The following is a 16,607-nucleotide window of genomic DNA, read 5'->3' on the forward strand; positions in this document are numbered from 1 at the left end:
CACTACAACCTCTACCTCTTGGTTTCAAGCAATTCTCGTGCCTCAGCCTCCTGTGTGGCTGGGATTTCAGATGTGTGCCATCAAGGCTGGCTAATTTTTGTATTTTTAGTAGAGATGGGGTTTTGCTATGTTGGCCAGGCTGGTCTCAAACTCCTGATCGCCAGTGATCCACCCACCTCTGCCTTTCAAAGTACTGCAATTACAGGCGTGAGCCACCACACTGGGCTCAATGTATGTTTTTCAAAGAAGAGGAATCTCACAGTTACCAGTGAGTTGAAGATAAAGGAGGAAGCTGGGCAGGCAGTAGCTCTGGGATTGTCCCCCTAAAAGTTAGTTTCTTGATATGCAACAAAGTAGTGATGTCAGCTATGAACTCTTGGGGAGATGTGAGGATTAAATGAAGTAATTTTTAGAAAACAACGCATTTTATAATGTTATATAAAATATACTCTATAAGCTACTGCTCTGTCAATTTTTTTAAGGGCACAGATGAAAAATATTACTTCTGAGTCTAGAGTTTACGCAGTACAAAAGTGCATCCTGTAATTCAGTAAAAAATTCTGTCACTTTGGATGTTTGTGTTTCAATAAATAGCTATGTAGACAGTTCAGATGATGCAAGTATTTTTTAAAAATGTGGAGAAAAAAATAGCTCACAGCAGTCTGAATTATGTGAGGCATGCAAAAACTCATCAGGTCCAGAGAGACGTGAGTAGGGGACATCAGTAACTCATGTTGCCTCCTCAACCCAAGCCTGGGAGCAATTGTTTAAAAAAAGCATTTTGTTTCTGACCAGCTGCCTTACTCATTATCTTCATGTTCCTGAAATTTGTGATACAAAGAACAATGTATAGCCAATGGCTTATCTTACTTTAATGTAAATTCTTGGTGAGCAACTTAGGACCTGCCTCTTTTTTTTCTTAAAAACCCATTTACGATTGCTGCTAATTGAAGTGTATATTCAGGGGTACTTGCTATGTTATGGGGTGACCATTCTTAAGCTTTCAGCTCAAACAAACTTTACACTTAATCCTATTTTCTGAATATGGTGATTTAAAGTTGACATATATATATATATATATATATATATATATATATATATGTATAGACTAACATATATTACCTAGACTAATCAGATGTATTTTATAAATTGCTTGCTCATGAGAGTTTGGTTTATGTCTAAATGCACAATCAGACTATAGAGAATGGTACAAATCAAGCCAGTACTTGAAATATTTTTAAAATCAATCACTCACAGGTTTCTCATAGATGGCTGCAACAGTCCTCCCACCCCACCAGCCCTCTAACATCTCCACTAAGTTTACCACTCCTTCTATAAAAAGGTGGAGTCTATTTCCCCTCTCTCTGAATATGGCCTGGCTTGTTTCAACACACAGAATGTGACAAGGTGACATTGCAAGGCTTCTTAGTGCAGCATAAGAGTTAAGAGGCCTGGCAGGTTTTGCTTTAGTCCTCTTAGAAGCCAGTTACCACACGCAATAGTGTGGCTCCCTTACTGGAGAAACATGTGACAGAGACAGACGTGCTCAGGCAGTTCCCGGAGAGGCACAAGACATGTCAGTTTATGAAGCCACTATAGATTCTGTGGCCCAGTCAAGCTGCCCCACTGTCACTGTGTAGCTTAGAGGTGAGCTATCCTTTTTGAGCCTTAACTCTGATTGCATAATTGTCAATGAATAAATAGTTGTTTTAAGCCTATAGGTTTTGGGGTGATTTGTTACAAAATAAAAAATGACCAAAACAGAAATTGAATCCTCAAAGTGGAGTGTTAGTAATAAAAAGGATTTAACACATGATTCTGGCTTGGGATGAGATGGCTGGCAGAAGACGGAGGGATGGTGAGGAGACTGGTGGGGTCTGGAAGATCAATAAGGAAGTTGTTATTGGAAGCAGTTCCTCTTAAGAAGTGGTGGAAAATGAACATTGTTTTCTGCAATAGTTTCAAAGACAGAAAAAGTACCTAATAAGCATGTGTTTCTGACTAAGATGATTTCCAGGCAGAATGCTGAAAGTGACCAGTGGTTTCATCTAATGGTGTAAGCTATGCAAGAAAGATACACTATGCAAGACAGAGATGAACTCAGGAAGAAATTGTTCAGTTTTGAAGCAGTATTTCAAGAAATAGAAGGGCCTAGGACAATCTCTTCAATTGGCAAAAGAGTCTCAAAATAAGAAATATGTTCAAGATGAAGATCAATTCCAAGGTGCTACAAGAAAAATATGGCCATAGAATAAAGCTCAAATCAAGGATGTGGCTGTAAAACCATTTTACAAAAGTTAAAATTTAAGGTAGTGTTTATCAGACCTGCTCAGCTACACAGAGTGATTTGCTAGAGAAAGGGATTCTTAGGGCATTATCAACAGTATCCTAATTCACAGCTTGAAAGAGAGAATCCTGTTCCAAAAGGATTTGTGAGTATTAGCTTTTTCTAATTTGACACACAGTTTTAAAGCTGTGGTACCAACTTGGGCATATGAGGCTTTGACCCTAACTTTCTATGGGTCAGGAAGCATGCAGAGAAAGATACTCAGCTGCAAAGCATGATTATTTCTTCTGGAAACAAAGGAACGCTTCAGAGGGCAAAGCCAGTATCCCAGAGGAAGTGACCAAGAGCCATGGAAAGTAATGAATTAGGTATCCAAGCCCAGATAACAGACCTGGGGCCTAATCCATGGACAGTCCCTGTCCCTGCGGTTTGGGTAATTGGCAACTTGTGCCTGGCTAGATTTCAGAATTGCTATGAACCATTGACTGCTATGTACCTTCCACATTCTCCCATTTTTGAATGGAGTGTCTACTGAAGTTTAACTGTTCCTGTCTTACTACCACATGTTGTACGTACATAGGACAGATAATTTGTCTTTTTAGTTCCCAGTTCTCCAAATTAGGAATTGCTGTGCCTCATCTGTATCTGGAGCTGATGTAGACATCAAGATACTAGGTTTTCAGCCTGATACAAATACTGGGATTGGGCTCGTGGGGAACAAGTTAAGTATATTTTATATGTAGGAGGAATGTGAATTTTGACCAGAGAGAGGACTGTGATAGATTGCTTCCAAAGATGGGCATTGTAATCCCTCCAACCTCAGTGTCCTCTTGAAATGTGACTTTGCCACTCATCTCATCAGGAAGTGGACTCCATGTCTATTCTCCCTTAATCAGGGCGAGCCCCATGACTTGCTTTGAGCAATAGAATGTTGTGGAGGTAACATGATGTGACTTTCGGGCCTAAGCATGAAATGGCCTTGCAGTTCCCATTCATAAAATCCTCTTGGATATGAAGCAACCTAAGTAACTGGATGGACTCTGTGCTAGTTCTGGCTTCCTCTTTACCTGCCTGAGTGTGAACTTAAGTGAATCACTTAATATCTGTGAAGCTTCTTTACAAAACAGGGATACTGACTGCTACCTCACAAGATTGTTTCAAGGACTGTATCAAACAACCAATACAAAACATGTTTGAAAACTATTCAGTATTATATTTAAAAATGGGTTTACTTTTATAATGTGTAAGTGGACTCCTACAGAGGCACATCAGACACTAGATTGCCTATTTAAGATATCTGCTCTTCTGCTGACTTTGATAAATTTCTGTTAATCAGCTTCTTCTTAAGAAAAACGTCCAAGTAGTTTAAAATTTCCTAAATGAAAAACGGTGCAGAAAACACCAACTATTATTAAAGAAATGGCAAAATGAACATTATAGCAGGCATTTTGTGTCTATAAATGTGATTTCTAGTTTATTTTAGCAGCTATACTAAAATCCAATGGTATACTTAATAGTATTATATACATTCTGTCAAAAAACAAGAAAATATCCTCAAATGCAATTTCTAATTTATAAGCTTATGACAAGTTCAAGCTGCTGAGAAATTGGACCTGAAAGTATGTCTTAGAATGATAGAAGACCACTATTAACGCTATCATAATTGTATACCTATTGCATCAAATCTGACATTTCAGTTTAATATATTTTGCTGAGAGAGCATACCATTTTATGGCTTCCTAGTGAAATCAAATCCAATCCAGACGTTTTCACTTTTCTAATATAATTTATTGCAAGGTTTTAAAGCTGCCATCTCTTTTCTTCCGTTTTTTTCAAAAGACTGATGCCCTGGCATTCATTAATTCCACAAGAGCTCATAATGGGTCAATGAGTCAGTGGCGAGCACCTCCATTAACTGTATTAATTTACACCGTGTCACCTTAATGACATTTTGTCACAGCTACCTTTTCTGACATCTACATAGCTATTCAAAAAGTAATATAACAACTTTTGAAGGCATTAAGGAAAATTAGTGTAAGAACTTCAGTAGTTGAATGTCACTGTTACCAAGACTATGCTAGAGGAAAGAAATTTTTAAAATAATAATAAAGTAAAAAGTAACTGGTCTGACTCAACTCCAGAGACCTCTCTCCTGAAAGGTCACTTCAGCAGCACTCCTCCTTCCCAGCTTGCGTTCATTAGCACAGGAAGAGACTGACATTAATAGAGACAGACAGAATAAAACCATCTACTGCATCCTAGTTCTCTTATATGATTATCTAAGTTAGCAGACACTGCAGAGATACTTTCCTTCTCTGGAAATGGAAACACACTACCTTAACAAAATATCAAATGCTGTGTTTTAACAGCTTAGAAATAACAAATACAAACATTAGGTTTTAACACACAGGTAGCAAAACAATTACTATCCTTAGTAACATATTTTTTATCTGATAAATCAGGTTTAATCATTAATTTAGAAGATTCTCAAGTTAGCACTAGTTATTACCCAAAAGTCTTATCTTCTCTTTAACACCCTGGTCCTGAAAGCCTCAAATTCTGATGCTACAAAAGGAAATATAAATATATTTGACTGGAGACCACACACACACACACACACACACACACACACACACACTCTGAACCATAACAAAGCTAAGACCAAGAAACCATACTTGCAGTGCAACCTTCTGCAGTTTCAAAGATCTTTTTCAAATCAATAAGAAAAAGTCATATGACCCAAATGAAAAATGGGCCAAATACATGAGTCAGTTTACATGTCAATAAGCACACAAAAAAGCTCAACTTTACTAAAAAAAAAAAAGCAAACTAAAACAAAGATAACTTCATTTTTCACTTGCCACACTAGCAGAAGTTCTACTGTTTAATACAGTAGTGATGATGGGTGTGGGCAGTATGTGGATGATAGTTTGGCAATATCTTAAAAAATAAAAAAATGTATATATTCTTTGAACCATCAGTCCCATAAACAGGAATCTGCCTGCATGTATATATGAGTCCATCAGGATGTCTGTGTAAGGGTGTTCACTACAGCCTTGTGTTTCATAGTAACAACCAGGGAGAAAGATAGACTCTCCATCAATAGGAGATCGCATCCATAAATTATTGTATACATGTAGCATGCAGCCTTTAAAAAGAAAGTCAAGATATCTAAGATGTATTATCATATAATATGAAAGGTTCATGAGTGGTGGTAAGAGAGCTGAAAATGAGAGCAGTCTGTGTAATGTCAAGCTGGGGAAATGAGCTTCTTATGAACTAATTAAGTCTTCGGGGAAAAAAAGGCTTCATGTTTGTGTTCAGTACGGCTGCCTGAGGATAAAAAACAAAAAAACCCTCCCAAGTTAGTGATAGCCACCTTGGTCTTTGTCCTTGACGATGTGACCCCAGGAGCCCCCAAGCAATTAGTAATAAAATGTAAATGTTTCTGAAAGGGTTTTGAAGAGGAAAAAGCCTGGTACAGGGCATTGGTTATCAGAGACTGATGCTATAAAGCATCAATGAAATTCTTAGGATAGGAAGTGAAATCTAAAACTGTATATAAAAATTAGAATGACTGACCCCAGCATGTGTGTGGGTATGTGAGGCTGGATCTCTGAAGTAAGTTGAAAAGCCAGTTTTGTGTGTGTGTGTGTGTCTGTGATAATATCAAATCAGAGTTGGCAGGCATATTCATTTGAAATTGGCTGATATAATACAGATAGAGCTCTGAGTTAAAACATAAATAATCTTAACTGCAATAAGAAGCCTTCAATTATAGGTAAGAACATTTAATTCACATACAAAATATCTGAGTGCTTTTTATGAACATTGTGCGAATTCTGCATACTACTGTTCAATGGGAGCCTGTGGACTCCCATTTTCTGTATTAATTCTCAAAGTGTTATTATATAAGAAACAGACTCCCTCCCTGACTTCACTGGTAACAAATCAGTTTAAATGATGGCTTATGGATATTTTAGAGTTTAATTCTCAGCAAAGTTTTAAGACTGCTAGTACTTCAAAGCTTAATATAATCAGGATGCATATTAAATTCTCTTACTTTTTTACAAATGTGAGTATGTTGTATGTATATTCATTTATGTAAAGTTTGACAGCAACAAATAAAACACACAAATATGCTACACTCTATTTGGCTCCAATTCCATTATTTTCTGCTTTGGAGAAATACTGAACAAAACTTGTATTCATCCAGTTATAGTTCAGTAACACTGAAACTGCCTTTTATAAATTTTTTGCAATAGAGAAACATAAATATGTAAATGACAATTTTGATTTTAACTCGCTAGCTTTTGTTAGTTTAAGATTCTAAATGGAATGATACCATAACATTTTTATACTGAGTGACAGTAATGGCAAAAAAATGTGCCTGAACAAAATGAGATTAAAATAAGAAACACATTTACCTATGTAATAATCTGGCCATGTAACCTTATTATTGGGAAAAATATGAGACAAATGAGAGAACAAATAAACATTACTGCTTTGAATACAATGTTTTTCTTTCTTAAAACAAGAGCCCATATAAATGAATAACAAATCTCTGTATTTAACAATAGTTAAGCAGTACCAACTGTAAAATTACTCTGCTGTCTGGCTGTTCCTGGATATTGTGTGCATGCTGGTTTAATCTAACGTGTATTGTTGCATAGTATCCCCAGGCACAGTCAAGTAAAAGCTAAGGCTATACAGAAAAGCCTACATTTTAAATGGGTCTTGTCATTAATGCTTTATTAATTGCCCCAGGCTACGCAAACCCCAAGCCAGGCAAGCTATAACAATATGACACATTAAGGTCAAATCCAATTCCTGCTGTGTTTTATGGAATGGACCAAATATTGAGTTAACAGCAGGAAAGGCAATTTATAGGCTTTTCTTTCCATCTTCTGATTATTTCATCTAAATTAGATAGGAATGTTTTGAAATAACAAAAACACCTTCACTGAGTAATACAAAAGAATTTTCAATTATTTTCTATAATGTTCAAAATTACTTCCTTTAAGGTTAGAAGTACCATATAATTTTAATATGATGGAACAAAGCTGAAACATAAAACGTCTTATACATACTCACTTAAAAAATCAAAATTTCCACGTATATTGAAATTTAATGTATATCAACAAATAAAAAAACCTACCTTTACATCAGAAGTATCTCTCTGACTAGTTCTCCAAGACCTTGCAACTGATGAGAAGGTTCGATCCGGATGATCAAATTTTCCGTCGTTTGCATTGAGGAAGAAGGTTGTGAAAGGTTCCTAAGCAAAAAACAGAATCAGAAGTTTGACCACTCTAAACACAGCTGCCCTTGTTCCTTTGTGAAACATGACTACTTTTAAAACTCTCGAAGACGTGGAAGCAAAGCAGGGTACTAAAAAGAGGCCCCCAGATGAAGGCAGGAGGAGATGCCTGCCCGGGCTTGACTGGGTCGAGGCAGCAGTTGCCGGGCTGCAACCTTGGCAGGTCATTTTGCTTCTGGCCTTCTGATCCGCGAAATGAAGGGGTTCCAGTGCTCTATGATTTTCTGATAAGTGATTTTGCATCAATGACAATTCGTAAGTTGGATTTTTCTTTCTAATAATTAAGGCTATACATACTAACACTGCAGTAAGAAAAATCACTCTGATACTGATCACTGCAGTGTGGAATTAGGTAGACAATGTCCATTTTAGATTACCTGTGAAAGACTACAAAAGTGTTAGTACCACCTTATAGTCTGATGACGTTTTTAAAATGCAAATCCCTAGTTAAAATCCTTCAACAGCTCCTGGGAGTGATTAGGAGAAAGTCTAAACTACTTAATTTGTTCTACAAGAGCCTGTATGATCTGGAACCTGCTTACCTCGTACCTCTCACCATTCCCTTCTTCACATTCTAAAATCTTGCCACACTACTCTCAGCTCTTGTCCTTTGTATGTGATGTTTCCTAGGCCAGGTACAAACTTACTCATTTATTTCACTATTCTGACCTGGCTAAATTCTTTTTATCCTTTAAGATTCAGCCATGATGTCATGTTTCTCCTGAAAAACTTTCCTTGCTCTATCATGGCTCTCCATGTGCTCAAATCGCAATCTGTATTTCTTCAAACATAACTACAACATTTGTCACACTGCTTTTAATTGATTGTCACTGTTTACATTCCCCACTATGAGTAGGTTCCCTATCTATCTTACTGTTTATCTCCAACACTTAGAACAACTCCTGGTACACAGAAGTTGCTCAATATACAATCTGTTGAATGAAGAATAAAGTAAGTATAAAAGAGAGAAGATAAACTAGTCCTTTTTGTATGCTGTGACTATTATCTTTGGGTAACATGGTGTCTGCCATCCAGTACATGTTCGTATAGCAGAAAACTAGGAATAAGTTTATTGCAATCCTAATACATTTAATTTTAATGCTTTTTTTTTTTTTTTGCAATTCTTAAGTTGAGAGTTCTCATGCTGGGAGTTCTTAGGTTGTTCTTATGTTTTTAAGGTCATTAAATTTGCTTCCAAGTTGAAAAGGATTAAGTAACATTCATTCCTGCTAAGGATTTCTTAACTGTAATTATAAGCAAAGATACATTTATATTTCCTTTTCCCTGCTTTAATTCTTCTCTCTCAAGTCTAGGACAAATGACATGTCATTCTCAGGTTCAATAATGCTAAGAAACCTATATGACGTTTTCTAAAATATTTTAGTCCTTTTTCTTTAATATGTAATCTTTGTTCATTCTTTTGTATGCTTTAAACATTAATTTGTCCCCTTAAACTCCCCTTCTTGCTACTAACCTTAAGAGCTGGCCATTGGGGTAAGGGCAATAAATACTGATCTTCCTCAATATCTCCCTGAAATTTAGTATGGCCAGATGCTATTAATTCTGTAAACTTGTAATATGTTGCCAATATTTCATGTTCAGTGTTGGATGAGAGAAAAAGGTGATGAAAGAGATAAGATCAAGAATGATATAACAATATACAAGTAAGGAAGACATTATCGATTCACCTGAAAATCAGATACACATCCAAGAAGTCCATATTACTGTTTAAGATTTTAAGTGATATGAGAAACAAATAAATGTTACTGAAATTAAGTTAGAAAAAGTTGTATGACATGTCTTTCACTAATTTACTTGCTTTTTAGATGTTTAATTCACTATTAAAAATAAGGTTGTGAAAACAATATAGCTGATCACTAAATCATATTATTTAAAATGGGGGTATACAATTCTAGATGTAGCAATGGTAAACTGAATAAAATATGACAGATTTTAAGTTTGAATCTTGGTGGAACTATTTACTTATGTTGGGCGAGTTACTTAACCTTAAGTAACTATGTCAAGTAACTGTCTCCATTCTTTCATCTATGTAAACTGGGAAGGACAATACCTCAGGGGAATTATGGGATTAAATAGGATTAAACGAAATAGCATAGAGAAAGCTTGATGTATCTTACCTGACAAAGAGTTATAAAAATGACTACCAGCTTTACACACTTTACCAAAAGTATTCACTGTTGGACTTTCCACCAGACTGCCAGTTCCTTAGGCCTTATTAATCTCTCTATCTCTAGCCCCAAGCACAGCACATGGCTAGTAATGTTTACTAAATGTTTGTTTAATATGCCTAAACATACAAGGTATTGTTGGGAGATGGGGCTATGGTGGGTGAGAGTAAGTTGTAGGTTTTCTTTTCAATTCTTAATTACCAGTAGGTTTGATCAAAAAGTTGTACTTCAGAACCCACTTTATTATTGCAGGATGCTGATGTAAGGCATTTAATTTTCACTGTAGGTACTGGGCAGAGATTAATTTAGAGGGATCAGGCTTGTCTCCAGGTTTTTTAACCTATTAAACAGATGTGAGTGAAAACCCATTTACACATGCAAAGCCGTACTTCTTATCATCAGCCACTAAAAGCTGATCTCTACTTCAACCTAAATTATAAAATCCTGTCTAGTTTTCAACTCTTAACAAAGACATGCCAAGAATAGCACAGATGAGCTCAGTGAAAAGAAATCCTAAAGAATGACATTTATTTTCAGTAACAAAGTTATGAATGAGTCTAGTGGCACCCAAAAGCAGAGAATATTGAATTCCACATTTCAGTGTTTTAAGTAGCTTTTAAAAAGATCTGATTAACAACTGTTTTAGGGTCACATAGTACATTACTGACATATATTCCCATTATTCCTGAAGGCCTCCAGCTGCTACAGTGGTAAAGTACTAATAGAAATTGATAACCTATTTGTTTATAAGTAAGTATTGATCTTTCAAGCTCTGATCACCGTGGAGATTGCTTTCTTTCCATGTGTTTCCCTTTTACCTTCAAGGCACAATGCAAAGCCTTTCTTTTTCATTGGACTCAAGTCTGACTAACATAGAGGATCAGGTGCCATATTAAGCTTAAATAACTTTTATATTTATTTGCCTATCACCTGTCGATTGAGCCATTTTCCACGTGTACCTCAACAGATTGGACATTTTACCATTACATTAGAGAAGCTTTAGGCATGGGAGACAAGATGAATAAATGAAAAAAATAGTAATTTCAGAAATTGCAATTCTGGAACTCATTAGGCTTTAAAAAGTTCAGGTTAGGTCCCGCAATATAAATGGCCAATGGCAGACTTTCTTCTAATTACATCTACTCCAACAACATTTCTTATCTTCCAACCCTTTCTCAGTGATGAAAAACTAACTCACTAGGCCTGCACTGAACAGTAGCTGTTTTTCTGTATTCTATCATACCATTTCGTCCCCTCTGAAAACACTAACAGCCTTTTTTTGCTTTTGGATGATTACAGATCAACAAATTCCATCGTGGACATCTAATGCTGTTTCCCTGCTACCTCTTCTCTTTACTCAACTTCTTAATTCTTCTAGCTTACGTGATTTTTGCTTAGTCATCTCATAATAATCTTTTAAGTCCTTTGCTTTCTGTAGTTCTGCTCTTTTCTTCTTTTCCTTCTCTTCATTCCATTAGAAGCCAAAACAAACCTCATTCATGGGAAATAGGTAGTGCCTGGGACATAACTATAGCAAAGAAAAGATGTATATTTGAAGTGACAGGAAGCATAATAAAAATCAAAGGGAAGGGAAATAACAGCTACTAAGCACTTTTCTATGCCAGACTCTGCATTATCTAAGTTAACTGAATCCCCTCTATCGCCCTTCAGAGTAGGTCTAATTATTCTCCTTTTACATCTGAGAAGATTCAGGGTCACATTCTCACAAATGAAGGAAACATTATTTCTACTCGCCTTTGTCTAATTCCAGAAGTTTATTTTCTCCTATTTCTTTTCCAAGAACCAAAAGGTATCTTTTAGAATCTTCCAAAGGTTTCTACTAATTAACCTATGCACCTACAACACACTAGGCTCTTGGTTAAGTATTCCTCATCTTCCTCTGAGTAAATGTGCATTGTCCTTAATGCATCAGTATTCAAGACAAACACAGCGATATTTTATTAAGTAGCACTGTCTTTCCATTTTGGTTACAATACTTGCAAAAATGCTTCTACTATACATATGTACTTTTAAGGATACATTGTGGTTTAAAGAGGCTTTAGAGTAAGCTTTCAAAACAAGCCATAATTTACACAGAAAGTTTCAAATTCTAGACATCACTTCCTTGGAATTAAGATGAAATGTTTGACAAATGAGTTTTGAACAAGAGGACTGAATATACTGAATTTGGAAGCTTAACAAGTTACTGAGTGATCAGCAAATTAGGGAAAAATATTTAATTATGTCTAGCGTAAGATGTGAAGTAAAAACATTCCAAGTAAAATGTGTCTTTCAATATTAATATCTGAAGAAACTCCAAACTCTGCTATAAGTTTATTCATGATTTGCCCAATGGCAGCTATCAGGAAAAAAGTCTTTTCAGAGTCTCATATTGTAGACAAGTGATTTCACTAGTAGTTTGTTTAAAATAATATTTTTAATTTAAAGTAATGAAGTATGTAGTTAATTATTATTTTAAAGTAATTATTATTGTTGTCATACTAGGTACATTGAAAAAAAAATAACAAGTTTCATGACTTTAGGTCTAAAAGGCCTTAACACTTATTTTAATCTGTATTTTATTTTTGTGAACAAATTCTTAGTGATACAAATTTAAATGCATTTTCTATTTCATAAACTCCTTGGAATGGGAGTGAGGAAATCACAATTCCCTGGACCATTAGGTTAAACACTTAGTAAACCATTGGACTGATACTTTTATTTATAACCATATGACGTAAGATATTTGGGCTGAGTCCCCATGGAAGCAGTCTTAGTGATCTGTCCAAGACAGTAGCCACTAGTCACATGTCACTATTGAGCACCTCAAATGTGGCTATTTCAAATTGAGGTGTGCTATATAAATATAAAATACACTCTGAATTTCAAAGACTCAGTACCCTCCCTCCAAAAATGTAAAATGTAAAATGCCTCACTTTACATATTTATACTGGTTACATGTTTAAATGATAACATTTTGGATATAGTAGATTAACAAATATATTTATTAAAATTAATTTCACCTGTTTCTTTTTTACTTTAAATATGGCTACTAGAAACTTTAAGTCACATGGTAGTTTACATTATATTTCCATTGTGCAGCACTGCTATAGACAAGGGCATGTGTAAGATAAATATGTGTAGAATATTCTGGCATACCCTTGCAGAGATTCAAGTTTGAATTCCATTTAGCTGGAATAATAAATCAACTTAAGGATACATTCTGAGTTATGATTTGAGAAAATGCTTAGTTGATTAGGGATAGATGAGGTTAACTTAAATCAGGCTGTTGATAACAAGCATTTTTATGGAGTCACACTTGAAGAAGCCTTATAAATCTGGCTTCAGACTAACTTGATTAGGAAAAAAAAAACAGTGAATACCACTTTATGTATTTCAAAATACTATCACCTATATATTCTCATTTAATTCTCCCAACAACCCATTGATAACATTTTCTCAGAAAGGACTCCTGCTTTTTTTTTCTCATCCCCAAAGTACCTACAAGAGGTGTCCTGCTCTCTCCATGACGGTGGCTCACTAAGGCAATGACTGTCATTGACGGGACCTGAGGTGGTGTGAAAAGGCCTCTCAGAGTGAAAATCTCTGGTTTCAATGTTTCCTAAAAACCTCCTTTGTTAACAGTTTTGGAGGTCCCCTTGAGAGTTCCATGTGAACTAACCTGATGAACTCAAATTAACTGTGTAGCTTAGGAAGTATGTCTCACGGGCTACTTAAGCCCAGGTACACCTTTTCTTGGCTTCCAGGGAGGATCCTGGGCAGAAAATAGAACTTGAATTTTAGTGCCTTTTTTTCCCTGGTTTTAAAATTTACTCCTTCTGCTAACTTTTGTGTTTGTTTCTGGTTTCTGCACAGCTAAAAAGTAATTTCCACTGTCAGCAGTAATGATTGAGAATTTGGTTTTGGTTTTATGATCTGATCATTTGGTGATCAGATAATCTAATCTATTAGTTTTTTTTTGTATTCTTGTCTGTTTGCCTGTGAGTTCAAATCAATTAAGAGCATATTTTATGTCCATTATAAAGAAAGCCAGCTCTTCTGAGATTTTGACATGTAAATTTTTGTGTCTTTGTTTAGTTTTGATCTATGGCTGAAAATGCAGGATGGAAGTTATAAGCTCTTCAGGTGTCCGTGTTTCTGGAATTTGAAAAGCATTTGCCTCTTGTGAGTGTGAAGTGTTTTCCTACCTCTGGAATTATTATCACCGAGAAACTAAAGATGCTCTGTTCTGATGGCTTTATAGAGATAAATAAGCAATTATATAAATCTAATATTCTCAAAATTAACAGAAACTTTAAAAATAGAACTTCTAAACTTTAAAAGTTCTGGATATAAAAAGTATTTCTTAAGAAACTTATAAGTTTCTTAGAAACATTTTAATGAAAGAATCCAAGTTCACATAATTAAGGTGAATGCTTGGATACATTAGACAGATTTAATAACTTTGGTCTAAAAATAGTTTTATGTCTTTTCCTTTAGTTTATCATTACAGAGTTTATTTTTAAAAAGAGGACTTGGGTTTGTTTTCTCAAAAAACTAGTTAGCCCAGACTTTTTTAACATCTTATGCTGGTGTAAAATTATGAAAGATATAAAATTTGTACCCAATTAAACAATCATAATTCTGACCAAATTTTTCTTAACAAAAATAACTGTTTGTAGTTTGTCACCTATCAGTGGTTTACAAGTTACTTAAAATATACTCATACTGAATTTCTGTAGAATGTTTATCTTTTGCCCATAACGGAGAGAATGTTTAAGGAAGACCTACAAACTAGAGCTGTCATTTAGGTTTAGGGAAAAAATATCTTCAAAGACAGGAGATGCAGTTTCATACACTCTGCTTTCCCAATGAGTTTCTAGGGCACATCAGCCTCATACAATAGACTGGTCTGAGGTGTATCTTAGCAAGGGGAGAAAAAATGATTAAGAGATTTAATTTAGCCTTCTAAGTACTCCTCAGTCACTTTTAGTGCTCCTATCTAGACCAGAATGGAGAAGGCAAGAATAAAGGAAAAAGGTTTGTTAAGAGCCTTTGCAATAATCTAGGTGAGAGACAATGGGAACCAAAATTAAGGAAAGTGCCAGAGTTAACAGAGAAAAGGAGACAGAGATACTTAGTTGGTAGAATCTGTGGATGTCTGGCTGGATGTAAGAGGTTGGAAAAATAGAGACAATATCTAGGAAAGCTTCCCTATTTCTAGATTGGGCAGCTGAGTGAATAATCATGGCATTTAACCACAGCAGGTTCATGAGGAAAATGAGGAGTTAATTTTTTGAAATGCTGCTTATGGGACTGTGAGACATTCAGGTAGAAATATCTAGCAGCATTTGGAAATACAGGTCAGGAACCCATGAGAAATGTTTGCAAAGACGACAGAAGCTGGAAATCACTAGCCTATAACTGAATGACACAGCCCAGCTGAAGTATAAAAAAAAAAAAAAAAATCCTGGGGAATAGGAACATCAAGGAAAAAGAATCTGAGTGGGAGACTGACCAGAACAGTTAGGATGACAGGAGGAAAACCAGGAGAGGATATTGTAAGAGGAACCTTAAAAGAAAATTTCAAGGAGAGAAGATGAGCAATGGTGTGAAATGCAAGAGACATGACAGGTAAGAAATGGGAAGCTCTATCTGCGTAATATGTGACCTCCTCCAAAACAATTCAGCAAAGTGGTGGGTGTGGAACTGGAATCAACTAGGCTAAAGACCGAATGGGGAGGTGATAAAGTAGAGGGAACACATATAGTGAGCTGCAGGACAGCAGAGGTTGTGCTTTCAGGAATCTGACTAGGTGGGGAGAGAGATAGGACAGAACTGCAGAGTGGGCAGGGGCCGGCAGGAGGTTTTTTTTTTTTTTTTTATGCCTTAGGAAAAGGGGAAAAGTAACAGAAAGAAGTTTTCAAAACATTTGTAAGCTGGTTTTAAAACATGCTGCCCAAGAAGCAAGAATGAGAGGGCTGGGGGAGAGTAAGTGGCAGTGTGCGTCACTTGTGAGAAAGGCGGCAGTGGGTATTAAGGATGCACTCCAGGGCTAGGCGTGGTGGCTCACACCTGTAATCCCAGTGCTTTGGGAGGTGAGGTGGCAGGATCAGTTGAGCCCAGGAGCTTCAGACCAGCGTGGGCAACAAAGTAAGATCCCATGTTTAAAAATGATAGTCATGCTGGGCGAGGTGGCTCACACTTGTAATCTCAGCACTTTAGGAGGTTAAAGTGGGTGGATTACCTTTAGTCTGGAGTTCTTGAGAGCAGCCTGGCCAACATGATGAAACCCCGTCTCTACTAAAAATACAAAAATTATCTGGGTGTGGTGGTGGGTGCCTGTAATCCCAACTACTTGGGAGGCGGAGGCAGGAGAACTGCTTGAACCCTGGAGGTGGAGGGTGCAATGAGCCGAGATTGTGCCACTGCCCTCCAGCCTGGATGACAGAGTGAGACTCCATCTCAAAATAATAATAATAATAATAACAACAACAACAACAACAACAACAACAACAACAACATGGCCAGGCAAAGTGTTGCATGCCTGTAGTCCTAGTTACTCAGGAGGCTGAGGTAGGAGGATCCTTTGAACCCAGGAGTTCAAGGCTGCAGTGAGCTATAATAGTGTTACTGCACTCTAGCCTCAGTAGCAGAGTGAGAAATCCTGTCACTAAAAAAACCAACAAACAAAAAAACAAAAACAACAACAACAAAAAGGTATGCACTCAATTTACCGGTCTGGTTTAAGCTCATAATACCTAGCATTAGATAAGTATCTTCCTAATCCAATTTTGCAAATGAGACAACT

General features: G+C 36.2%; 1 protein-coding gene across 17 annotated transcripts in view; it reads right to left on the reverse strand.

Annotated features, from left to right (window-relative positions):
- The window catches only part of NBEA (neurobeachin), a 702,569-nt gene that overhangs the window by 70,697 nt on the left and 615,265 nt on the right, over positions 1-16,607 (reverse strand). For all 17 annotated transcript variants that reach the window (XM_074387836.1, XM_074387843.1, XM_074387839.1 and 14 more), the window contains one exon: positions 7,446-7,565. In XM_074387836.1, the coding sequence (XP_074243937.1) occupies positions 7,446-7,565 (120 nt within the window). The remainder of the gene's footprint in view (positions 1-7,445; positions 7,566-16,607) is intronic.

This window comes from Saimiri boliviensis, chromosome 16 (assembly GCF_048565385.1).
Source record: "Saimiri boliviensis isolate mSaiBol1 chromosome 16, mSaiBol1.pri, whole genome shotgun sequence".
Lineage (NCBI taxonomy): Eukaryota > Metazoa > Chordata > Mammalia > Primates > Cebidae > Saimiri > Saimiri boliviensis.